Source organism: Nilaparvata lugens, chromosome X (assembly GCF_014356525.2).
Source record: "Nilaparvata lugens isolate BPH chromosome X, ASM1435652v1, whole genome shotgun sequence".
In the NCBI taxonomy this organism is placed as follows: domain Eukaryota; kingdom Metazoa; phylum Arthropoda; class Insecta; order Hemiptera; family Delphacidae; genus Nilaparvata; species Nilaparvata lugens.
In genome coordinates, this window is record NC_052518.1 from 100,483,168 (window position 1) to 100,510,970 (window position 27,803).

General features: G+C 35.6%; 1 protein-coding gene and 2 long non-coding RNA genes across 3 annotated transcripts; all 3 read right to left on the reverse strand.

The window, feature by feature from the left end:
* Positions 1 to 2,125: 2,125 nt before the first annotated feature.
* Positions 2,126 to 14,513, reverse strand: LOC120354867. Its single transcript, XR_005573261.1, has 3 exons — positions 14,452 to 14,513; positions 13,930 to 14,028; positions 2,126 to 2,246 (listed from the first exon to the last, which is right to left on the reverse strand). It is a non-coding gene; the product is annotated as an uncharacterized LOC120354867 (long non-coding RNA).
* LOC120354868 lies at positions 6,625 to 13,878 on the reverse strand. Its single transcript, XR_005573262.1, has 5 exons — positions 13,642 to 13,878; positions 10,617 to 10,749; positions 9,887 to 10,024; positions 7,165 to 7,310; positions 6,625 to 6,728 (listed from the first exon to the last, which is right to left on the reverse strand). It is a non-coding gene; the product is annotated as an uncharacterized LOC120354868 (long non-coding RNA).
* A 1,622-nt stretch (positions 14,514 to 16,135) lies between the features above and the next one.
* LOC120354715 lies at positions 16,136 to 27,322 on the reverse strand. The gene is made up of 3 exons (XM_039442154.1): positions 27,319 to 27,322; positions 25,097 to 25,250; positions 16,136 to 16,292 (listed from the first exon to the last, which is right to left on the reverse strand). Exons 1-3 carry the CDS (start codon positions 27,320 to 27,322, stop codon positions 16,136 to 16,138), a joined length of 315 nt encoding a protein of 104 aa, XP_039298088.1.
* Positions 27,323 to 27,803: the final 481 nt, after the last annotated feature.

The following is a 27,803-nucleotide window of genomic DNA, read 5'->3' on the forward strand; positions in this document are numbered from 1 at the left end:
GAATCCAGTACCTATTTTAATAAATAATAAACTTTATTATACTCGGTATAAACAATAGTTTGTGACTTATATAAGAATAGAGTTTCCAATCTATATCATCTTTATCCCTACTTGGCCATCTCAACCTTGTATTTCATACATAATTTTACCGAACGGCCATTATTTCTCAAAAATCTTGAATCATTGCTGAGCTTGCTAACAGGAATTTCAGCAATTTCTTTGGATCTTTCAAAGCAGTTTTTCAACACTATAATTTCACACGCTTTCTCAAATAACAGTTTGTCACTGCAACGTTTTTCACCCATCACTAAAACTTTTATTTTGAAAATAAGTACTTTATTTGAAATATTGAAATTCGAAATATATACTTTATTTTGTAGCCTTGCCCAGTCCGTTTCCCCTGTTGCTGATTGACCCCATCCTTCTGCTCATTTGGCAATAGTCTTTTGTCTGGGGTGGAATAACATTGTTATTAATGTTCAAGCTCGCAGCACTGTTTTGGAGCATGTCAGCACCGGTTCTGTTGAACTGCCATTACATAATATTTGTGAGTCCATCAATTATATAACTTACTTTTGCAAAATGGAATCCCATGAAGAAGCTGAAACTTGAACGGACATTTGTTCATTTGCTTGTAAACGCAGGTGGCAAGCGAGCAAAATAAATCGTCATTTTCAAAACGAAGTTCCTATTTCGCCAAAAGGACAATATTTCTTGTTATCTTCCTGGCGGACTGTGTGTTACTCCAAAGGCCGTATGGGTGGGGCCTTCCTGGCACCATCCTGCAAGGAAAGTAAAAATGAGAAATACATTATTTTTGAAATGATTATAATGTTTTTGTTACCGTGTGGTCGCACCCTATTGCTTCTCAACCCATATGGGTGGGTGGGGGGCTACGTGGTACCACCCGCGACCTAAGTTAATTCATATCGAAGGATAGCACTTTATTAAGCAGTCATTAAAATTGGAATTGCATATATTATAATACATATATATATATATATATATATATATTATATATATATATATATATATATAAATTATCAATATATATGTCTCTAAATTATAATTGAGAAAAGAGTATGAAGATTTGTTGCCTAGATAATCGATTTCATTTTTTTGTGTGAAAAACTGTTTCTGTTCATTTTTGTGGAACTTTGTTGCACATTGTAATCATACACTGTATGAAGCAATAAATTCATTCATTTCATTCAACTTGATCGAATACAGTAACTATAAACAACATCATTAATCCCTGAATTCGTTATTTATTAATTCGTCTCAGGGTTGTCCCCTGTCTGGGGCGGATCAGGGTTGTATCATTTCTGGGGGCGCCTCAGAGTTGTTCCCTTTCTGGAGGGTCCCATGATTGTCCCTCTTCTGGGGCGCATCAGGCATGTCTCCTTTTAGGGGCGCCTCAGGACCTTCTTTTTTCTTTGGGTCGAATTAATCATTCAAATCTACTTTTTTTGGTTGTCCCCTGTCTATTTTGTATCTATTTTCTAAGGCTGAAAGAAGAAGATGTAGGAGAAGAAGAAAAAAAAAGAAAAAGAAAACTTCACGAACATTGACAACATTTTATTTGGATTTTTGTTTAATAATAAGGTTTTTCAATTGTCAAAAAAAAATACTGGAAATAAGTGGAGTTGAGTGATGATGAATAAGAGGTTCTACTCACGTTCTGTATTCTCTCGATGAACCCCCCCGTGGGGCCTCGCCTCCAAATATTGGAGGCGGGCGTCAACGCCAACGCTGTTCAAAAATGCAGCCGTCTCAAACCATTGCTCAGCAACCGCCGTAATACCCCTCGGCACCTTTAGGGCTTTCAGGTTTTACGCTATCTTTCGCCTGGAAATAATGAAAAATAATATTGAGTTAAATTAATTTATTTTTCATTCATCTATTTGCCAAATTTTTTTTGTTGTCTACTGACTATTTTGTAGCTATTTTGTAAGGCTGTATGATATTTCCTATCCCCTTCTTGTATAAGTCAATTCATTCCTTTTATATTATAAATTGTCAATGAATTAGCCATGAACCTAGGACAGAACTATGTGTCTCATTGATTGGGGAGCTCCTTGATCGTTGATTAAATTTTATTGGCGTTAAACCTTGGATATATAATACTTTGGAAGGCACATCAACTTCAGAGCCTCACTAATGCCTCAAGCCAGGCTCACAGCCAGACTTGAGGCACGGCGGGGGCGTCTTAGAGCGGCCTTCTTCGCGGCCGACTTCGGCTTGGACTGTAAAACAACATAGAAAATTATCAGCGAATAGAAATCATGCTTTATCCCCACTAAATTCTGGCTGCTGAACTACTGGGAGCAGGTGCATTTTTAAACGGTTTTTTTCGAATAGATTTGAAGCAAGCAAATATGAACAGTGGAGATTATCCTGATCATCACACCACTCCGATCCTGGCTCGTCAGATTGAAGAAGACCCCGAAATACAGGAGATGCTGTCATCAACTAAGAGTTATCAATCCAACGCGACGTCGTCCGGTAGCAGTCCTAGACACGTGCCAGCTCTACAGCCAGTAGCCGCAGTTGCGGCTCAACCGCAAGCCGACGCACAACCGCAAGCCGACGCACAACCGCAAGCCGATGCACAACCGCAAGCCGCAGCCGCAGTAGATGGAGCTTTAGTAGCTGCAACTACCGAGCAAATGAGATTGGATTTTTTCCACAAACTCTACCACGACATGCCTATCGTTTCGTCACCGCTTGATTTGACACGCAAAATCTACAATAGTGTCAGGCGTTCGAACTGTATCTCATATCGCATGCTCAAAACAGCTGAGAAAACAGCGGGTTGTGTGATGAACTCGACAAATCCAATAGTCAGCATTATCATGGGGCCTCTGCTAAAAATCGATTATATGCTTTGCTCAACACTTGATTTTGTGGAAGAAAAAGTTCCTGCCATCGAATTGACACCATCTGAGATATTAGTGAATACTAAATCGTTGATCTACTATGTGTGCACAGGACGGTGTGCATTGGATTGCGTGTGTGCAACAGACAGCCAACAGGCTGTTGCATGTGATGCGATGCAGGCTGCTCGAAGAGTCATTTGAGAGCGGTGTAAGATCAATTGTCGATAATTTAAGTGATCCAACCTCTCCCTACTATCAGCCAATTGTACCTTTATTGACTGACTACAGACAAAATAGCTAAGCTGTCTATGCTGAATAATTTGAAATTGAATTGGCTACTCCTGCCTCTCATAGAGCAACATCGATCCTGAGTTGTGATCACTTGATTGAGTGGGGAACTTCCCTAGCAGCTAGCAGCTAGCTTCAAAATTCCCAATATTGTAGATTGTATTTATATCGCCTAGAAGTAGCTTGAAGCTTCAAAAGTATAGTTATAATTATATTAATTCAATATTATTTTATAATGGAGTTTTTCAATGGAGTAATCGTGATTGAGTGTGAGTGTGATTCCTGATACTTTGTGAAATTTGTTGAAATCAATGTAAGAGAATATATTTTAAGTGCCATGTTGTCATACGGCTTGTAAATGTCATAGGCTACTCTATTTTATCCAATTAACACCTTTATTATAATTATCTAGGCTTTTGATTTTTCTATTGTTTTTCTGTAAATTCGAGGCCAAACTGACATCTAACATTCTCTCAGTTACATATCGCTGAAGAGTTCAAAGCTCTTGCTGATTTAACTATCTTGTATTCAACCTCCAGTTTTCCCAAAAACGGTTCGTGGGTCCGACTTCTATGGAGATATTATACCTGTGTTAATAATGTTATCAATATATTAATGTTATAGATGTTATCCTATGAGGAATTGAATATTATATATTTGATGTTTTTCCATTCGTAGTCTGGAATGTGAAATTTCAATTGGAATGCTTTTAGCGTACATATACTTGATTCAAAAATGTTTGAATTATATATATTTTTTTATAAATAAAAATTCTTTTGTCAAATTATACTTCTATTCATTTATGAAACTGAATACACTAAATGTGTGTTATGTGTAATCTGTTGTGCTGAAATATGAAGGATGGTAGATATTAGATTAAACTTTGTAGTGTCATCTACTGCGGGATCGTTGCTCCCTTAATGCAGTTTGATAATTTTGTAAAGAAAAGTAAGTAAAGTAGAACACCAAAAACGTTGTATCTCACACATAAAATGTGTTCGAAAAATAAGTAATCTCACTTTATAGTACCAATGAGATTCTCCATTCTCTATTTATTCACACAATAATATTCATTTTGTTTCCCAACTTTCTTAGATTCACTTTGAAGTGACAGTATTGATGTAATTACTGGGTTCTGGGCTGTGGAGTAATAATATTTCTAATATTGAGAATTTTTAAGAAAAAAAATCAAGTTTAAATTTAAGTAGCTACCGGTAAGTTGAAATGAAGTGAGAATGTGCAATGTACTTACAACGTGGGATGGCGTATCTCTAGCCGGCCTGATTTGCGGGGGTTGACCCAAAATACAGCAAAATTTTCTTTTGTTCTTGCTTGTTGATTTTAATCATGAAAATCAATACTCAAAATTATTTTTATGGAAAAAAGAAAGGAAATTGAACAGCAACAACTTCTAGAGACAACTACCAGGGTCAAAAGTTGATTAGTAAAAAATGTGTGAAATTGTTCACATTGAGCAGAAATAAAAAAATTGTTGCTTCTCGGAGAAAATGCTTTTTGATGATAAAGCTTTGAACTGAAAGTGATTCAATTTTCAAAATAATTTTATCTTGTTCTCCAACTTTGATTCACTTTAAACTGACATTATTGTTGTAATTACCTGGTTTGGGGCTGTCCAGTAAGATCTCCTCACTGCTCTGCCAGATCTACTCATTACTACTTCTTTCCCAGGCTTCACCTTCTTTCTCGCTTTCAGGGGAAACCTGTTGAATTAATTTCTAGAGAAAATGAAATAGCAAAAAAATTGGAATAAAAATGAAAACAAAACTTATTCTTCTGATTAAGATTAGTCATTATGAGTTATGTCCCATGTCGAGAATAACAGAAATGGGTAAAGGAACTCTATAAAGGATTTCTATTCAAGGGAGGATAATTAGCTTTTTGAATTCATTTATGAAACTAAAGTAATACACCAAAAAGGTTGTATCTCACACATTGAATGTGTTCGAAAAATAAGTAATTTCACTTTATAGTACCAATGAGATTCCCTATTCTCTATTTATTCACATAATAATTCTCTTTTGTTTCCAATGAGATTCCCTATTCTCTATTTATTCACAAAATAATTCTCTTTTGTCTCCAAAATTTCACTTTAAACTGTTTTAATTGACTTTAAACTGACAGTATTGTTGTAATTACCGGGCTGTGGCGCCCCCAGGAGAGCTACCTCAACCTTCTGAGAGCTTCCTCAACCTTCTTGGAGCTACCTCAACCTTCTGAGAGCTTCCTCAACCTTCTTGGAGCTTCCTCAACTTTCGGAGCCACTGGGTGGCCTGTTGTGTCGTCTGAAATAGATGAAGAACAAAATTGAATTTAGAAGAAGATACATGCGAATAGAAACCACAAGAGTGCTTAGTCATCAAAGCATAAAAGTTGAGAAATCGTATCAAAAATCTTCTACTTATCATTCATATAGTAGAAGTAGAATTCATATAGTAGAACTCAACGGAAATTTTCGAATTGAATTAACTGAATACCTGTGTAGATGTTTGCAGCTTCTTACTGTCTTCTTACTTTTCATTACTGTCTGTGACAATTTTGCCCACCTGGCATCTTTATTATTGTCGTCATAACTTGGAGGTGATGAAAGGGTACGTCTTTTTTTCAATTTATAATTGCATCCCAAACATCCGAATAATCAGACTGAGGATAAGTAAAAAAAGAGCAACCTATAAGGGAGGTTCTCAACACATAACAAAATCACATTGATAAAATACTGTAATTATATAATAGTCACATGCAATATATTAATATATATATAAAAAAAGCTATTGTCCATTCTTGATTTCTAAAAATTGTTTGAACTTGGAGAGCATAAAATAGTTTGTATGACTGAAATCACTTCACTTATATGGTGTCACGGGTTCTATTTTTATCAAAATATAACTCTTGAACTTTTTCCCAACTTTCTTAGATTCACTTTGAAGTGACAGTATTGATGTAATTACTGGGTTCTGGGCTGTGGAGTAATAATATTTCTAATATTGAGAATTTTTAAGAAAAAAAAATCAAGTTTAAATTTAAGTAGCTACCGGTAAGTTGAAATGAAGTGAGAATGTGCAATGTACTTACAACGTGGGATGGCGTATCTCTGGCCGGCCTGATTTGCGGGGGTTGACCCAAAATACAGCAAAATTTTCTTTTGTTCTTGCTTGTTGATTTTAATCATGAAAATCAATACTCAAAATTATTTTTATGGAAAAAAGAAAGGAAATTGAACAGCAACAACTTCTAGAGACAACTACCAGGGTCAAAAGTTGATTAGTAAAAAATGTGTGAAATTGTTCACATTGAGCAGAAATAAAAAAATTGTTGCTTCTCGGAGAAAATGCTTTTTGATGATAAAAAGCTTTGAACTGAAAGTGATTCAATTTTCAAAATAATTTTATCTTGTTCTCCAACTTTGATTCACTTTAAACTGACATTATTGTTGTAATTACCTGGTTTGGGGCTGTCCAGTAAGATCTCCTCACTGCTCTGCCAGATCTACTCATTACTACTTCTTTCCCAGGCTTCACCTTCTTTCTCGCTTTCAGGGGAAACCTGTTGAATTAATTTCTAGAGAAAATGAAATAGCAAAAAAATTGGAATAAAAATGAAAACAAAACTTATTCTTCTGATTAAGATTAGTCATTATGAGTTATGTCCCATGTCGAGAATAACAGAAATGGGTAAAGGAACTCTATAAAGGATTTCTATTCAAGGGAGGATAATTAGCTTTTTGAATTCATTTATGAAACTAAAGTAATACACCAAAAAGGTTGTATCTCACACATTGAATGTGTTCGAAAAATAAGTAATTTCACTTTATAGTACCAATGAGATTCCCTATTCTCTATTTATTCACATAATAATTCTCTTTTGTTTCCAATGAGATTCCCTATTCTCTATTTATTCACAAAATAATTCTCTTTTGTCTCCAAAATTTCACTTTAAACTGTTTTAATTGACTTTAAACTGACAGTATTGTTGTAATTACCGGGCTGTGGCGCCCCCAGGAGAGCTACCTCAACCTTCTGAGAGCTTCCTCAACCTTCTTGGAGCTACCTCAACCTTCTGAGAGCTTCCTCAACCTTCTTGGAGCTTCCTCAACTTTCGGAGCCACTGGGTGGCCTGTTGTGTCGTCTGAAATAGATGAAGAACAAAATTGAATTTAGAAGAAGATACATGCGAATAGAAACCACAAGAGTGCTTAGTCATCAAAGCATAAAAGTTGAGAAATCGTATCAAAAATCTTCTACTTATCATTCATATAGTAGAAGTAGAATTCATATAGTAGAACTCAACGGAAATTTTCGAATTGAATTAACTGAATACCTGTGTAAATGTTTGCAGCTTCTTACTGTCTTCTTACTTTTCATTACTGTCTGTGACAATTTTGCCCACCTGGCATCTTTATTATTGTCGTCATAACTTGGAGGTGATGAAAGGGTACGTCTTTTTTTCAATTTATAATTGCATCCCAAACATCCGAATAATCAGACTGAGGATAAGTAAAAAAAGAGCAACCTATAAGGGAGGTTCTCAACACATAACAAAATCACATTGATAAAATACTGTAATTATATAATAGTCACTTGCAATATATTAATATATATAAAAAAAGCTATTGTCCATTCTTGATTTCTAAAAATTGTTTGAACTTGGAGAGCATAAAATAGTTTGTATGACTGAAATCACTTCACTTATATGGTGTCACGGGTTCTATTTTTATCAAAATATAACTCTTGAACTTTTTCCAAAAGGAGGTTTTATCGAGGTTTTAAAGGAGGAGCGGAATAGGGTTTATCTTTATGGAACTTGATGGTATTCAGGATGGTGATGGATAAAAAAATATTAGGTCGGGGACTATAATTTGAAACTGGCAAATGACAATAATGAATGTGATTCATTCTTGTACTCACCGCTGTTAATAATGATTTGCCTACACGCACGCATTCGACACAGCTTGACACGGCAACTTTTGGGATCGCACCGTTCACTGCTAACTCTGTAACCGCACTGTTCACTTTCTCATCACTGCCGATTTGTTTCTTGCACTGTCCTGCTTATCATAATGCCAGTAAGGAACGGGAAAGAGGATAGAGGTGCCTAAGTTGTTTGTTTTTCAACTATGATGCGTTGGAGCTTGGCTAGAGCTGCCTTATCTGCTACGATAATTGGCAGATTTTTATTATTATGGAAATGGATCGTTACAATGGATGGGCAACTTTATTCAAATTAATGAAAACAATATAACAACTTTAAGTACCCTTCATCAAAAACTTTGAAATATTTAATATTCTGGACCGAAAATCAAGTGACGAAGCAGTGTGTGACTATATAACCTTATCTTTTGGACAACATTAACATTTTATCAAAATTTTTGGAGAGAAATAGTACAGGCTTAGCCTAGTTTTTCCTCCAATGTCATAATTGTATTATGATTATAGTATTTTATACAATAAATAAATAAATTTTAACGACTAGTTTCAACCATAGGTCATTTTCAAGTTCGAATGTAAAAAATAAACAAGTTGATACTAGATAATATGAGCATATGCTTATTTTCATATGAATTGAACATACCTTATTAAATGATACACTTCTTTGACCTTAGCTCTTTTCAATAAAATATATTTCTACTTTTTTATGCAATAGTGATGATTAGCCATTACATAAAATCACTTAACTCATTTTCATTAATTTTCATATGACTGTTTTGTGAATGAAAGTAGATATAAATGAGTAAATGAGAACTGTTCATAGGCTACTAGTCCCTGTCATCTGCTGGCAGATGACCTGCTTCGGCCTCTTGCTGGAGTTTGCAAATAAATACACCAATAGAAATATAATCAACAAATAGATGAATAGAAAAATAAATACATTAATAAATTGATAGATAAACGTGGACCTCATCATAGCAACTAGCAAATACATCAATAGAAAAAATAGAAATAGAATCAATAAATAGATGAATAGCAACTAGCAAATACATCAATAGAAAAAATAGAAATAGACGAATAGAAAAATAAATACATTAATAAATTGATAGATAAACATGAACCACCTCATCATAGCAACTAGCAACCAGCAATAAGCAACAGGTGCTCATTTAAAACTGAGAGATACATTTTTTTCGACAAAATGACAATTCTTTTTGTTACCTTTTTGCCGGACTCTTCCACTACGAACTTCGTTTCTGCCAAAACGACAATATTTTTTTGTTATCTTCCTGGAGGCTTTGTGTTACTCGGAAGGCCGTATGGGTGGGGCCTATTTGGCACCACCCTGCTTCGGAGCATTAACCCCTCCAACTGAGACAAATTCCTTCATTCATTCATGATTCATCCTATCGCAGTCATTGTCATAGTCACGATTGAATTGATTTTCAAAAAACTAGAAAATTAAACACCATATAGAATAAAGAGAAAAAAAGTGTAAAGTTTCAGCTATTTTGAATTATTAAGAAATGTTTAATTTCGTCAAGGAAAAACGTTTCAAATTAAAGAAATGGGGAAAATAAAAACTGTGACTACTGTTATGAAAACTGCGACTACGCCCCGTTTTGGAAAGCTAATTTTCTGACTCCAGCTGTTTAAAGTCTAAGAAATTCCGAGCTCGGAAACCGGCCCTTTATGTTCCATTCTTCTAGAACTTGAATTACAGTTAATTAGTAGGAAAATCATAAAAATCTATGTTGATGTTACTTCCTACATTACCTGTAGAGTTTTTAAAAATTTTCACATCCCAAAATGCAACAGAACTTAAGTTCTTGCACAGCTGGGGTGGCATCTTGAATATTTTCGACTCTCCTTGCTTCTTGGCGAATGACTACGTTTATAGTCCATTCTCGGAATCTGAAACATATCGAAGGATAGCACTTTATATTAGCAGTCATTAAAATTAGAATTACATATAATTGAGAATAGAGTATGATGATTTGTTGCCTAGATAACCAATTCAATTCTGTTGTGTGAAAAACTGTTTCTGTTCATTTTTGTGGAACATATTCATAAACGTTCTAATCATACACTGTATAAAGCAATAAATAAATTCTTTCATTCAACTTGATCAAATACAGTAACGATGAACAACATCCCTCAAAACGTCATTTATTAATTCGTTTCAGGATTGTCCCCTTTCTGGGGTGTCACAGAGTTGTTCCCTTTTTGGGGGGTCCCAGGACCTTCCTCTCTTTGGGTCGAATTAATAATTCAAATCTACTTTTTGTTTGTATCCTGTCTATTTGTATCTATTTTCTAAGGCTGAAAGAAGAACAAGATGTAGAGAAAAAGAAGAAGATGTAGAAGAAAAAAAAGAAAAATAAAACTTCACGCACATTGACAACATTCAATTTGGATTTTTGTTCAATAATAAGGTTTTTTAAATTTCAAACAATGACTAGAAATAACTGGAGTTGAGTAGTGATAAATAAGAGGTTGTACTCACGCTCTTTATATTTTCTATTAACCCCCGTGGGGGTTGCCACCCTCTGAATTGAAGAGCCGGAGGGCTGAGGTGGCCAGCCAAGAGTGGCGGCCATCCTCCAGTCACTCCACCCGGGTCTCCTAAACTCTGCCACCTGCCAACACAAACATGAAGATGAAGATGAAATTAATTTAAATTAATTCATTTTTATTCATCTATTTGCCAAATTTTTTCGGTTGTCTACTGACTATTTTGTAGCTATTTTTTAAGGCTGTATGAAGTTGAAGGAGCAGCGTTTGTCGTTCGTGAATTTCCTATCCCGTTCTTGTACAAGTCAATTCTTTCATTTCATATTATAAGTTGTCAATGAATTAGCCATGAACCTAGGACAAAACGATGCTCTGTCTCATTGATTGGGGAGCTCCTTGATCGTTGATTAAATTTGATTGGCGTTAAACCTTGAATATATATGATATAATACCTACTTTCTAAAGCAAGAAAACAGATGAATCATACAAAAATTTCATGGATATTCGCAAACAAGTCACAAAAATTTTCCGAAAAACCAAAAGACAGTTTGAAATAGAGAGAATAGATAAAATAGAAGAAAACAATCAAAAAGCCAACAGCCGGGATTATTTCCTAAATTTCAAACAGTCAATCTCTAAATTCGAACCAAATACCCTTTTACTAAAAAATTCTGAGGGAAAACTTGCACACAGTGACAGGGAAAATGTAGAGATCCTTGCTACTACCTTCAGATCTCTTCTGAACTGCGATGATCCGATCTCGACTCTTGAAATTGATACAAATACTCCAATAAAATCAATGCAATCGCAAATAGATCCACCCACACGGGAAGAACTCATCAATGTCAGAACTGAAGAATTACAAAGCCAGTGGTGAAGACACATTGACTGCAGAGATTTGGAAGAATGCCTCAGCTCAGACAATAAACGAATTGCATCACCATTTAATCAAAATTTGGGAAACTGAAAGATTGGAAGAACACTGGACAACTGCGATTATTCACCCACTGCACAAAAAAGGCGACAGAAGCAATCCTGATAACTACAGGGGAATTTCGCTTCTAGATTGCACATATAAGATACTGTCGCGAATAATTTACAACAGAATTAAAGATCAGCTAGATCTAGAATTGGGAGAATACCAGGGGGGTTTCCGACAGTGGCGAAGTTGCGCTGACCAAATATTAACGCTAAAATTAATCATGCAATATTACAGGAAACGAGGCAAACAACTAGTACTCTCTTTAATTGATTTCAAAAAAGCGTATGACAGCATCCATAGGCCATCTTTACTGAAAATTTTAAGGCATTTGGGTCTCAACCCGAAGTTGATCAAAATGATTGAATTATCTTTAACAGATACACAATCAAAAATTAAGTTCAGAGGAGAATTGTCTGAGGCATTTGAGATAAAAACCGGCTTGAGACAGGGCGATGGGCTCTCTCCAATACTCTTTAACTGTGCTCTAGAATTCATCATTAGGAAATGGAGAGAAATTAATCCTGAAACCATACAAATTGGCTATCATAAAGACATCAAACTTAACTGCTTGGGTTTTGCAGATCATGATTTGGTTTTCCTTGCAAATACAGTAGCAGAAGCACGGCAACAAATAACATCTTTGGAAGAAATAGCAGGAAAAGTCGGACTGAAGATTTCTTACGAAAAAACGAAATTCGTGATAACTGATCCTTTGTGTTTAAATAAAATTAATATTAACGGAAGTCTTATTGATATTGTGGACAGTTTTAGATATCTAGGAGAGACGATCACATATAATCTTAGTGAGAAGGCCTCGTGGAAGGCCAGAATTTCAAAGCTTTCCAAGGGACAGCATGTAACTAGGGACACTTTTAAGAGAAAAAGTCTTTCCATTCATACAAAACTGAAACACTACAAGGCAGTTCTAAGATCACAAGCAATGAATAGAATAGAATAGAATAGAATAGCCTTTATTGTATTGAGCAAATATTATACAAGTAAATAAATTTATAATAAACAAATGCAAGCTGATAACCCTTGGTACTTGACCGTCAGGGTGAGTTGAGATGTATACATGACTTTTAAAGAGTTTTTTTGTAAATCTTCCTTTAATACAAGAAATAAATTTTTCAATGAATAAAGTCTCTCACAATTTCGAAATTAGGCACTAATAATTGAATTCAGTTGTCAGAAAATGTCTATACTTCCATGCATCCGCACAGTACCCACTCACTTTCAGCCAGTTCTCACCATTCAAAAGCGTTTTCATCTCTGACCAAGGAAGACACGATTTTCCCAGATGCTTTCGCCTGTAGAAACTAAGAATAGGGCACCTCCCAATGAAATGAACAATATCCTCTTCTTCCTTCAAGTTGCACAAAGAACAAAGTTTGCTGCTTCGCGTGTAGGAATATTTGTTCAATTGTATGAGTGTACAAGCAATGTATTGCAGTGAAACACTTTTCAATATTGATGGAAAAGGAATTAAAGAAACTATAAGAAGAGTTGAAAGACGGATTCTCAGAACCTGCATAAACAAAAAACATGTAGTTGACAACCAGTTCAGACTCCTTCCAAGAGAACAGATTTATAGAGAAATCGAACCAATAACTGACGCAATGCGCAAAAAGAGAATTTCTTTCTTTGGACATATTCTCAGAGCCCCAGCGAATCGATTGTTAAGAAGACTTATTAAAAATTCATGAGTGCGAAAACAGACAGAGCCACAATTCCTTGGCTTGTGGAAATAAAAAAAGACATATCGGAACTAAATTTAACTATTGAAGATGTCAAAAATCGCACAAAAATCTATAGGGAAACCATCACTGACAGAAAGAGGATCTTATCTATAAATATAATTAGGAGAAGGCAACAGGTTTGTTCAGATGAATTGAGAAAAGAAAGGTCTGACAGAATGAAAAGGTACTGGGAAGAAAGGAAGAGAATTGAAGCGAATAAACGAAGAAAGAGGACTAACCAGAGACTACAGTGATCCTATGTGGTCATAAAATTGAAAAAAAATAATAATACCTACTTTAGAAAGCACACCATCTTTAGAGCCTCACTAATGCCCCAAGCCAGGCTCACAGCCAGACTTGAGGCACGGCGGGGGCGTTTTAGTGCGGCCTTCTTCGTCTTCGGCTTGGACTGTAAAACAGCACAAAAAAATTATCAGCGAATAGAAATCATGCTTTATCCCTACTAAATTATTTTCAAATTATACTTTGAGCAGGAATATGAAGCTGTTTCCATGATTTTAGATATCATATATATATATATATATATATATAGGCGTTGAGCCTTGAATATATATGATACTTACTTTGGAAGGCACGTCATCTTGAGCGCCTCCCCAGGCAAGGCTCACAGGCTGTTTTCATAATAAGCTGGGGGTGTCATATTATCTTGTTCCCCTTCGAGTCTGTAAAACAACACAAAAAATTATCAGCGAATAGAAAGCATGCTTTATCCCTACTAAATTATTTTGTCAAATTATACTTTTATTCATTTATGAAACTAAATACAATAAATGTGTGTTATGTGAAATTTGTTGTGCTGAAATTTGAAGGATGGTAGATATTAGATTAAACTTTGTAGTGTCATCTACTGCGGGATCGTTGCCCCATTAATGCAGTTTAATAATTGTGATTGAGAAGAAAAGTAAGTTAGTAAAGTAGAACACCAAAATCGTTGTATCTCACACATAAAATGTGTTCGAAAAATAATTAATCTCACTTTATAGTACCAATGAGATTCTCCATTCTCTATTTATTTACACAATAATATTTATTTTGTTTCCCAACTTTCTTAGATTCACTCTAACTGACAGTATTGTTATAATTACCCAGCTCTGGCGCCTCCAGGAGAGCTATGTTCCTAGCTTTCCTCAGCCACTGCGGTGGCCTGTTGCGTCTTCTGAAATAGATGAAAAACAAAATTGAATTTAGAAAAAGATACATGCGAATAGCAACCACAAGTGCTTAGTCATCAAAGCATAACAGTTGAGAATTCGTATCAAAATTCTTCTACTCATCATTCATATAGTAGAAGTAGAATTCATATAGTAGAACTCTACGGAAATTTTCGAATTGAATTAACTGAATACCTGTGTAGATGTTTTCCGCTTCTTACAAATGGATTGGCTTCCCAATACACCATTGGTTTTCATTATTGTCTGTGACAATTTTGCCCACCTGGCATCTTGATTATTGTCACAACTTGGAGGTGATTTTTGAAGTATCTTGTATTGAAGTAGAAGAAATGAATGCTCTCATAATCTCTATCTATGGAAGACCAGGCAACAATGAAACAAAACTGTTTTTGATTAAACTGACCAATCTTTTGACACATTGAATCTTTGGACAGATTGAAGAAAAAAGTAGAAAAAATTCTCATAACAGCAGATTTTAATATAGATATAAACCGTGAGGACATATTTTCAAAACGATTTGTTGAACTGGTTGAAAGATATGGGTTTAAACTCAACTTCTCTGAACCCACTAGAGTTACAAAATCTACATCCACTTGCATTGACAATATTCTTACAAACTATGGTCAATGTCCTCGAACATGTTTACTAGATTCAGGTATATCAGATCATATGGCATTATTCTTATCTTTGCGATCAACTTTGAAAAATAAACCTAGGCATAAGATGGTTAGAAATTTTAAAAAAGAAAACATTCAGCAATTCAAATAAAAAATTAAATGGAATTCGAGTAATAATTTTTCAACTAACAAAAATTTCAATAATTTCATGACTAATAATTTACTTAATTTATTCAATGAATGCTTTCACAAGTGTTTAGACATCAAAGCATAACAGTTGAGAAATCGTATCAAATTCTTCTTCTGATCATCCATATAGTAGGTATAGCCATGAAGAAAAAAAAGCATATTTATAAGCATTCAATAGAATGGAGTTCCTCCAATAAACTGATTACCGGCTGGTTTTCTAGGTCAAATACTTGGAATTTCCGTGAATTAGCTGAATTGACAACCATATTGCGCCCGAATGTCATTGTACGGATACACAGATAGTATAGTATCATAGTATTATTCACTCATAACATTTTAACATTTTAGTTCAGTAAATGAAAAATTATTACCTTTTTTCAAATTTTCCAATAAATTTGGAATTTCATGAAATGTTATCCTATTTTGATTGTTTCTATAACGGTTTTTTCAATAATTATTTGAAATTTAAGTAAGGAATAAATTGTAATACAGTATAAATAATTGTAATTATCAAAAATCATAATTGTATAACAAAATGATGATATAATTGTATACAAAATAATTGTAAGTTGTATCCCATCATTTGACCTTGTGAGGTCACCTTCCCCCAATGGTGGGGGAAAGGGTGAAATTGTTGAAAAGGTTGGCTGAAAGGGTAGCTCTATCAACACCACAACAAGTACTCTTACGAAAAATTGATGATTAGAAAAAATAGAATAAAGAAACACTTGCCAGGGTGATTCATCCACTGTAGACCCTCTTAAACATGTAGCCTCTTTAACGCCGCCTCCTCACTCGTCCATGACCGTCCTCATACACTTCCTAGTTCCTTCGCTGGGGGTGGGGGATGTGTTGCTGGGATTGGATTTAGTACCGTCGGGGATTAGACAAGCCCCCCACATAGTTTGCCCGGGAGGGGGGCCTGATTGACCCCGGAACGAGCGGCGGCTATAAATAAATGTAAAATTGATGGATCAAATCGAATAATTCTCTTCTGAACACAAAGGAAAAACTAGAATAGAATGGAATATTTATTTAGTTCAACAACAATACAAATTCATTCATATACAATTAAAAAAGTTGATACCGTAGAATGCATCAGATCTGCTAAAGAATCTGTAATATAATGAAGGAAAAAATTGGCTTCCATTTATTTTCAATATTATTGATATTCATGGCTATAACACTAGAGGAAGGAATAACATTTCAGTTGAGAGACATAGGCTGAGCGTATTTGAGAAAACACCTCGGGGGAAAAAAGTTTTTTGCGAAACTTCTGGCTGATTTGAGAAATATTTTTGAAGAAAAACAATTCAAAACAAAACTTTCTTATTTTCTCAGTGAGAAGGCTATCTATGAGGTTGACGAATTCTTGTTAGAGTGAAAAAAATCTCCTCAAAATCGTTAATGCCGTTCTCGAGATCCCCTGGACATGAATACTCAAACCCATATAACCATGTAACCAGATAATATCAATATTAATCAATAGCACCCCCAACTCCTCATTAGTTACACAAAATGGATTCCATTGCAAGCAGCACCAAACTTGCCATAAATATTGACTGCAACTGCAATCACCCTTCCAAAGAATTTTGGATGTCATTACGAAATTCTTTTTATTGCTGTCTCAGCTGCTTGCTTTGAAGACATTCCCCTCCACATCATTTACATGGCCAAAAAGCTGTAACATTAATGGAGGAGTTTCTATTCCATTGCAAGCTGCACCAAACTTGCCATAAATATTGACTGCAACTGCAATCACTTCTCCAAAGAATTTTGTGGTGTCGTGACGAAATTCTCTATTGCTGTCTCAGCTGCTTGCTTCGGGAACATTCCATTGCGCCCGAATGTCATTGTACGGATACACAGATAGTATAGTATCATAGTATTATTCACTCATAACATTTTAACATTTTAGTTCAGTAAATGAAAAATTATTACCTTTTTTCAAATTTTCCAATAAATTTGGAATTTCATGAAATGTTATCCTATTTTGATTGTTTCTATAACGGTTTTTTCAATAATTATTTGAAATTTAAGTAAGGAATAAATTGTAATACAGTATAAATAATTGTAATTATCAAAAATCATAATTGTATAACAAAATGATGATATAATTGTATACAAAATAATTGTAAGTTGTATCCCATCATTTGACCTTGTGAGGTCACCTTCCCCCAATGGTGGGGGAAAGGGTGAAATTGTTGAAAAGGTTGGCTGAAAGGGTAGCTCTATCAACACCACAACAAGTACTCTTACGAAAAATTGATGATTAGAAAAAATAGAATAAAGAAACACTTGCCAGGGTGATTCATCCACTGTAGACCCTCTTGAACATGTAGCCTCTTTAACGCCGCCTCCTCACTCGTCCATGACCGTCCTCATACACTTCCTAGTTCCTTCGCTGGGGGTGGGGGATGTGTTGCTGGGATTGGATTTAGTACCGTCGGGGATTAGACAAGCCCCCCACGGCTATAAATAAATGTAAAATTGATGGATCAAATCGAATAATTCTCTTCTGAACACAAAGGAAAAACTAGAATAGAATGGAATATTTATTTAGTTCAACAACAATACAAATTCATTCATATACAATTAAAAAACGCCAAGTTGATACCGTAGAATGCATCAGATCTGCTAAAGAATCTGTAATATAATGAAGGAAAAAATTGGCTTCCATTTATTTTCAATATTATTGATATTCATGGCTATAACACTAGAGGAAGGAATAACATTTCAGTTGAGAGACATAGGCTGAGCGTATTTGAGAAAACACCTCGGGGGACAAAAGTTTTTTGCGAAACTTCTGGCTGATTTGAGAAATATTTTTGAAGAAAAACAATTCAAAACAAAACTTTCTTATTTTCTCAGTGAGAAGGCTATCTATGAGGTTGACGAATTCTTGTTAGAGTGAAAAAAATCTCCTCAAAATCGTTAATGCCGTTCTCGAGATCCCCTGGACATGAATACTCAAACCCATATAACCATGTAACCAGATAATATCAATATTAATCAATAGCACCCCCAACTCCTCATTAGTTACACAAAATGGATTCCATTGCAAGCTGCACCAAACTTGCCATAAATATTGACTGCAACTGCAATCACCCTTCCAAAGAATTTTGGATGTCATTACGAAATTCTTTTTATTGCTGTCTCAGCTGCTTGCTTTGAAGACATTCCCCTCCACATCATTTACATGGCCAAAAAGCTGTAACATTAATGGAGGAGTTTCTATTCCATTGCAAGCTGCACCAAACTTGCCATAAATATTGACTGCAACTGCAATCACCGCTCCAAAGAATTTTGTGGTGTCGTGACGAAATTCTCTATTGCTGTCTCAGCTGCTTGCTTCGGGAACATTCCATTCCGCACCATTTTCACAGCAAAATAGTTGGAGCATTTATGTTATAGCGATAACTCCCATTTTGCAACTCCCTATATCATTATAAAGATTCTTTTTTCATTTTTCACTATTGATAGTAGTAATAGTATTTCAAAGAAGGCACATCATTGATTGCAGCACTAACATAACAGTGTAAACAAAAACCTGAGAATCATAACATATCCCCGTTGCCATCTCCTGTGGAAATGTGGTATAGGAGGGAGCATTTGTAAGACTATGTGATTCAAATTAAAATAAATTTAGATTAACGTTTCCATTCCATTGCAAGCTGCACCAACCTCGCCATAAATATTGACTGCAATCACCCTCCCGAAGAATTTGGGGTGTTTTGACGAAAATCTCTTTATTGCTGTCTCAGCTGGTTGCTTTGGAGACATTCCATTCCACATCATTTCCACGGCCAAAAAGCTGTAACATTGATGGAAAAGTTTCCATTCCATTGCAAGCTGCACCAACCTCGCCATAAATATTGACTGCAATCACCCTCCCGAAGAATTTGAGGTGTTGTGATGAAATTCTCTTTATTGCTGTCTCAGCTGCTGGCTTCGGAGACATTCCATTCCACATCATTTTCACGGCCAAAAAGCTGTAAAATAAACCTCGCCATAAATATTGACTGCAATCACCCTCCTGAAGAATTTGAGGTGTTGTGATGAAATTCTCTTTATTGCTGTCTCAGCTGCTGGCTTCAGAGACATTCCATTCCACATCATTTTCACGGCCAAAAAGCTGTAACATAAATGGAAAAGATTCCATTCCATTGCAAGCTGCACCAACCTCGCCATAAATATTGACTGCAATCACCCTCCCGAAGAATTTGGGGTGTTTTGACGAAAATCTCTTTATTGCTGTCTCAGCTGGTTGCTTTGGAAACATTCCATTCCACATCATTTCCACGGCCAAAAAGCTGTAACATTGATGGAAAAGTTTCCATTCCATTGCAAGCTGCACCAACCTCGCCATAAATATTGACTGCAATCACCCTCCCGAAGAATTTGAGGTGTTGTGATGAAATTCTCTTTATTGCTGTCTCAGATGCTGGCTTCGGAGACATTCCATTCCACATCATTTCCACGGCCAAAAAGCTGTAACATTGATTGAAAAGTTTCCATTCCATTGCAAGCTGCACCAACCTCGCCATAAATATTGACTGCAATCACCCTCCCGAAGAATTTGGGGTGTTTTGACGAAAATCTCTTTATTGCTGTCTCAGCTGGTTGCTTTGGAGACATTCCATTCCACATCATTTCCACGGCCAAATAGCTGTAACATTGATGGAAAAGTTTCCATTCCATTGCAAGCTGCACCAACCTCGCCATAAATATTGACTGCAATCACCCTCCCGAAGAATTTGAGGTGTTGTGATGAAATTCTCTTTATTGCTGTCTCAGCTGCTGCTAAAAAAAACCTTTTTTTTAATAAGGTTTCTCACCTACATGCATTTTACAATGAGATTCAATTCTTTCATGTTGCTGAATGATTCACCACAACTCCTCCTCTAACTGTTGATTGATTCACTATTACTTTCTTGATTAAACAAAGTGAAACCAACTGTTGACCTTTGAAATAATGACATTGAAAACAAATGAAATTCACTTCAAAACTCACAAATTACTCATTGGGAAATATTAGAGTTTCTGCTGTCTTAATATTTTTTTTAGCGTCAAGGGATGTTGGCTTCAGCTGTAGTCAGCTGAAAAAATGAATATTGAGAACCTATTAATTTTAAGCAAGGTGCCGTGGATATTTTGTTTTATTAGATAGGAAACATTATATTTGTCATATTTTTAATTTGACAATTGAATACTGTGGAGCATTTAAGATATATTAATAAGGAATGCAACAAAGAATATGATTCTATCCTGTTAGGGAATATAATAAGTGTAAAATGGATTAATAATCCATAATATTAACATAATCTATTTAAAATATTTTTATTATTTTTAGAATATTTTAAATATTCTATGCAATCAATATCTAGAAAAAGAAAAGCAAAGTTTCATTGAGAAAAATTGTAACTTAAATTTTCTGGGTCAATATTTATAAATTATTAAATATTTATTCTCAGGCGGCAAACGTGGTGGTGAATGAGGATGAGGCACTCCACAAAAACCTGCCGGACGACGACACGGACAAATGGTAATTGTTCATTGCTCATTGCCACGCCACAAGGTAGACTACTGTCAACATAGCCTACTCTTTTCAAGATTTAGACTTTTTAAATAATTATTAAGTTACTGTTCTAGATTTTCTAATTTCAGACTCTAATACACGAATTATCTCTGAGTAACTCACCTTAGTTCACAATACTATTACTCAATCAACTCAACTCCAACTACTCTGTCTCCTTAACCTGGAATATTTCTGAATCGTCCATCATCTAGGATTTACTGGCAATTCTCTTTCGCCTATATCCTGATCTGATTATTCTATCAACTATCAAAACATAGGTGGTATGAAAAAGAACTGAGAAATAGATACAATACACGAGCAGATGCGACTGCATTCTTCCCGGGGTGAGAGCTTGTGAGTAACTGACAATACTTTCTTCTAAATACCTCCTATATGAATAGAAAATATTATCTATTCGATATTTCAACAACATTGGAAGACTGGAGTTACCATTTTTGTATTCTCCAACAGATTTCGAATCGTAGATTTTGATGACTAGAATTATCATTCTGTCAACAGATTTCGAATAATAGATTTTGGCATTTTCCAAATGTTTCTTCCCATACCCCGGTTCCAAAGGAGATAGTGGCGGGGAATTGTTATGATTCTCAGGTTTTTGTTTACACTGTTATGTTAGTGCTGCAAGCAATAATGTGCCTTCTTTGAACTACTATCAATAGTGAATAAGTGAAAAAAGAAACTATAGAATTATATAGGAAGTTCCAAAATGGGAGTTATCGCTATAACATTGATGTTTCAGCTTTTTGGCCATGAAAATGATGCGGAATGGAATGTCTCCGAAGCCAGCAGCTGAGACAGCAATAAAGAGATTTTCGTCACAACACCCCAAATTCTTCGGGAGGGTGATTGCAGTCAATATTTATGGCAAGGTTGGTGCAGCTTGCAATGGAATGGAAACTTTTCCATTTATGTTACAGCTTTTTGGCCGTGAAAATGATGCGGAATGGAATGTCTCCAAAGCAACAAACTGAGACAGCAATAATATTTATGGCGAGGTTGGTGCAGCTTGCAATGGAATGGAAACTTTTCCATTTATTTTACAGCTTTTTGGCCGTGAAAATGATGTGGAATGGAATGTCTCCGAAGCCAGCAGCTGAGACAGCAATAAAGAGAATTTCATCACAACACCTCAAATTCTTCGGGAGGGTGATTGCAGTCAATATTTATGGCGAGGTTGGTGCAGCTTGCAATGGAATGGAAACTTTTCCATCAATGTTACAGCTTTTTGGCCGTGGAAATGATGTGGAATGGAATGTCTCCAAAGCAACCAGCTGAGACAGCAATAAAGAGATTTTCGTCAAAACACCCCAAATTCTTCGGGAGGGTGATTGCAGTCAATATTTATGGCGAGGTTGGTGCAGCTTGCAATGGAATGGAAACTTTTCCATTTATGTTACAGCTTTTTGGCCGTGAAAATGATGTGGAATGGAATGTCTCCGAAGCCAGCAGCTGAGACAGCAATAAAGAGAATTTCATCACAACACCTCAAATTCTTCGGGAGGGTGATTGCAGTCAATATTTATGGCGAGGTTGGTGCAGCTTGCAATGGAATGGAAACTTTTCCATCAATGTTACAGCTTTTTGGCCGTGAAAATGATGTGGAATGGAATGTCTCCAAAGCAACCAGCTGAGACAGCAATAATCGTCAAAACACCCCAAATTCTTCGGGAGGGTGATTGCAGTCAATATTTATGGCGAGGTTGGTGCAGCTTGCAATGGAATGGAAACTTTTCCATTTATTTTACAGCTTTTTGGCCGTGAAAATGATGTGGAATGGAATGTCTCCGAAGCCAGCAGCTGAGACAGCAATAAAGAGAATTTCATCACAACACCCCAAATTCTTCGGGAGGGTGATTGCAGTCAATATTTATGGCGAGGTTGGTGCAGCTTGCAATGGAATGGAAACTTTTCCATTTATTTTACAGCTTTTTGGCCGTGAAAATGATGTGGAATGGAATGTCTCCGAAGCCAGCAGCTGAGACAGCAATAAAGAGATTTTCGTCAAAACACCCCAAATTCTTCGGGAGGGTGATTGCAGTCAATATTTATGGCGAGGTTGGTGCAGCTTGCAATGGAATGGAAACTTTTCCATCAATGTTACAGCTTTTTGGCCGTGAAAATGATGTGGAATGGAATGTCTCCAAAGCAACCAGCTGAGACAGCAATAAAGAGATTTTCGTCAAAACACCCCAAATTCTTCGGGAGGGTGATTGCAGTCAATATTTATGGCGAGGTTGGTGCAGCTTGCAATGGAATGGAAACTTTTCCATTTATGTTACAGCTTTTTGGCCGTGAAAATGATGTGGAATGGAATGTCTCCGAAGCCAGCAGCTGAGACAGCAATAAAGAGAATTTCATCACAACACCTCAAAACACCCCAAATTCTTCGGGAGGGTGATTGCAGTCAATATTTATGGCGAGGTTGGTGCAGCTTGCAATGGAATGGAAACTTTTCCATTTATGTTACAGCTTTTTGGCCGTGAAAATGATGTGGAATGGAATGTCTCCGAAGCCAGCAGCTGAGACAGCAATAAAGAGAATTTCATCACAACACCTCAAATTCTTCGGGAGGGTGATTGCAGTCAATATTTATGGCGAGGTTGGTGCAGCTTGCAATGGAATGGAAACTTTTCCATTTATGTTACAGCTTTTTGGCCGTGAAAATGATGTGGAATGGAATGTCTCCAAAGCAACCAGCTGAGACAGCAATAAAGAGATTTTCGTCAAAACACCCCAAATTCTTCGGGAGGGTGATTGCAGTCAATATTTATGGCGAGGTTGGTGCAGCTTGCAATGGAATGGAAACTTTTCCATTTATTTTACAGCTTTTTGGCCGTGAAAATGATGTGGAATGGAATGTCTCCAAAGCAACCAGCTGAGACAGCAATAAAGAGATTTTCATCACAACACCCCAAATTCTTCGGGAGGGTGATTGCAGTCAATATTTATGGCGAGGTGGTGCAGCTTGCAATGGAATGGAAACTTTTCCATTTATGTTACAGCTTTTTGGCCGTGAAAATGATGTGGAATGGAATGTCTCCGAAGCCAGCAGCTGAGACAGCAATAAAGAGAATTTCATCACAACACCTCAAATTCTTCGGGAGGGTGATTGCAGTCAATATTTATGGTGAGGTTGGTGCAGCTTGCAATGGAATGGAAACTTTTCCATCAATGTTACAGCTTTTTGGCCGTGGAAATGATGTGGAATGGAATGTCTCCAAAGCAACCAGCTGAGACAGCAATAAGACAGAACAGTAACTTAATAATTATTTAAAAAGTCTAAATCTTGAAAAGAGTAGGCTATGTTGACAGTAGTCTACCTTGTGGCGTGGCAATGAGCAATGAACAATTACCATTCGTCCGTGTCGTCGTCCGGCAGGTTTTTGTGGAGTGCCTCATCCTCATTCACCACCACGTTTGCCGCCTGAGAATAAATATTTAATAATTTATAAATATTGACCCAGAAAATTTAAGTTACAATTTTTCTCAATGAAACTTTGCTTTTCTTTTTCTAGATATTGATTGCATAGAATATTTAAAATATTCTAAAAATAATAAAAATATTTTAAATAGATTATGTTAATATTATGGATTATTAATCCATTTTACACTTATTATATTCCCTAACAGGATAGAATCATATTCTTTGTTGCATTCCTTATTAATATATCTTAAATGCTCCACAGTATTCAATTGTCAAATTAAAAATATGACAAATATAATGTTTCCTATCTAATAAAACAAAATATCCACGGCACCTTGCTTAAAATTAATAGGTTCTCAATATTCATTTTTTCAGCTGACTACAGCTGAAGCCAACATCCCTTGACGCTAAAAAAAATATTGAGACAGCAGAAACTCGAATATTTCCCAATGAGTAATTTGTGAGTTTTGAAGTGAATTTCATTTGTTTTCAATGTCATTATTTCAAAGGTCAACAGTTGGTTTCACTTTGTTTAATCAAGAAAGTAATAGTGAATCAATCAACAGTTAAAGGAGGAGTTGTGGTGAATCATTCAGCAACATCAAAGAATTGAATCTCATTGTAAAATGCATGTAGGTGAGAAACCTTATTAAAAAAAAGGTTTTTTTGAGAAACCTTAACCTTACATTAATACTGTGACTGAAAAACAGTGGATGATCCACAACTCACCAAACCTTAGGAGGCATACTGGAGAAAGACCTTTCAGCCGTGAATAACCTTGAGGGGTGGATAGTGTGTTCTTGGATAATATTCTTGGCCATATGTTGTGCATCGCTTTTCTCTATTATGTAGATCTTTTCTTCATTTTCGATGTGATTGCCATCTACAACAAAAACAAACTTTAATAGTACCAGCATTAACAGTGAAACCTCTATGATTCGTGATTGATGGGACCCACAACGAAATATAGAGGTTCATGTGTGGTGGAGTATTAGAAGAAGTAGAAGAAGAAGAAGAAAAAGTAGAGGGAAAAAAAGGATGGTGAAGAAGAAGAGGAGAAGGATAAGGAAGAAGAAGCATCTGATTTTTCTCATTATGTACCCCCGATTTCTCCTGAGATCAATCTAAGGATCAATATGATCGATTATTTTCCTGATGGAACACACGTTCATAATTTTTCTTATAGAAATCAGTAAATCAATTAATTTCCCTGACATCAAAAATAGAATACATTGATTCTCAAGAAATATTTGAAATTGATAAAAAAAATGACTGGAAATAACTCAAGTCCAGTAGAGATGAATAAGAGGTTTTACTCACGTTTTCAATATCTTCAATAATATCTAGAAATTCGTTCATCATTTTGTTTCATCGTTTTGGATGGGCTGTTTGTGGGGGTTTGCCACCCTCTGGGCGGAATGGCTGGATGGCAGAAGTGGCCATAAAGATATCGATATAAAAAGCAAAGTGTAGATATCAATATAATTTTAATTATTATTATCATTTTTTTATTACAATTATAATTACAATTATAATTACAATTATATCTCCCCTCCTACACAGAAGGCAGTGACAAAGCAAATAAATATATCGATATAAAAAACAAAGTGTAGATATCGATATAATTTTAATTATTATAATTATTTTTTTTTTGGTGGATGTTTAAATAGGGAGAGAAGTGAATCAATCATTTTGAAAAAAATTAGTCTGGGTGGCCCGTGGTGGGGGTTTGTTTAATGTCCAGTGAAAGTTAGGAAAACATCCAGTTCATGATTTGCGAGAGATTGAGATAGAAGAGAGAGAGAGTGTGAGAGAGAGAGAGAGTGAGAGAGAGAGAATAGATTAGATTTCTTTATTTATGTGTGTTACAATATTTACTGGTCTCTACACTAATTTAGATTAAATGACGATAATAGATTTCTTTATTAATGTGTGTTACAATATTTACTGGTCTATACACTAATTTAGATTAAATGACAATGCCAGTTATTCAACGAATTTTACAAAGTATAAATAATTAATCAATGAGAATGAAGATTGGATGCGATTAGAATAACGATAATATAATAATGTGATGTAACTTCATAAATCGGCGGTGTTTCAACAAATAATAATTGTCGATTCTCTTGGAAGGATATAAAATATCCTTCTCATTAACACACGACTGGGTAAAGAGAACGAGAGAGAGAGAGTGAGAGAGAGTTTCTATATTCAATACCACATCTACATTGCCTGGTCTTGCAAGGCCTATGGGAAACACTGGTAATAATAAACAAAATAGTAACACTTCTATGAGAAAAAATTAATTTCAATAATAGTACATAATAACATTTGTTAAAATGCATGCTGAAAATTGAAAATGTTGGGTGATATGAATGAATTAACTCTGGAGGATTCACAGGGAAGTGAAAAATATGAAAAGATCAAGAGAGAGAGTGTTACAATATTATAAAAAAATGGTATCTAGCAAAACTTGAAACTAAATTATAATTGTCAAGTAATCTTCTCAAAATTATAACCAGATAGTGTTGAAGATACAAGTGACAGTTACACGGTGGGTTTGTAAAAATATTGCAAAAATTTCAAGAGATAAGAAAATACTAGAGAAATTGTACTGTAAATAGAAAGTGAGGCGCAGATTATGCAACACGCAACACAAACTTCACTACGGTTCACTTCCATTTGTCAGCATTAATTGAACGTCAGGCATTGATGTTAATCACAAGAAATGCTGACAGTGAACCAGTGAGTTCCTGAATAATCTTGTCTGTGATGGAAGTTTAATTCATTTCAAGTTTCAAAAAAATTGCAAAACTCAGAATAAATTGAGTTTCGAAGTGTATTAAAAGCTTCAACTTACAATAATTGGTGGATAACTTGAGTGTTTTGAATTTCCTGTATTTTTTTGTATCACTATGCTCATCCACTTGTGTCTCAACTCTACATCTAACTCATGCTTTGAAGACCCCTATTACGAAACTGTTTTATAAACTACTTTTTTGTAAAGCGCTTTTTTGGGATTTGGAAAATTGAATTCATTCATTATAAAAGACTTGAAGAGATCTAGATGAAAGAGGAAGAGATGTTCATGATGATGTTCCTGAATTTTTATGTATGTAGTAGCCTACATTCACTTTATGAAAAGCTTTTTTTTCTATTTGGCAATTGAATAGATTCATTCATCCATCAAAAAGACTTACGAATGGTAGCTCCCTCCGGTAGTTGAAGGACATTCCAGGGAGTACTTGCTCCTGTGTGGATCGGGGTCCTGAGGTGGCTTCCAGGCGGGGCTGGAAATAGCCGGCTTCCAGGCGGGGCTCAGGCCTTGGTGCCCGGGAATCTTATTCCTCGGGAATCAGACTAGAAATGATCGATTGGCCTCGAGGCGGGCCGCCGTGGGGAGGTGCGCCAGGTTCATGGCCTCCTGCTCTCCCTC

Excerpts from the sequence above, each read along its gene's own strand:
- LOC120354715 (XM_039442154.1), bottom strand. Across the intron at positions 16,293-25,096 it reads AGTATGCCTCCTAAGGTTTG|CCGCCGCTCGTTCCGGGGTC; the intron begins GTGAGTTGTGGA and ends ATTTATTTATAG.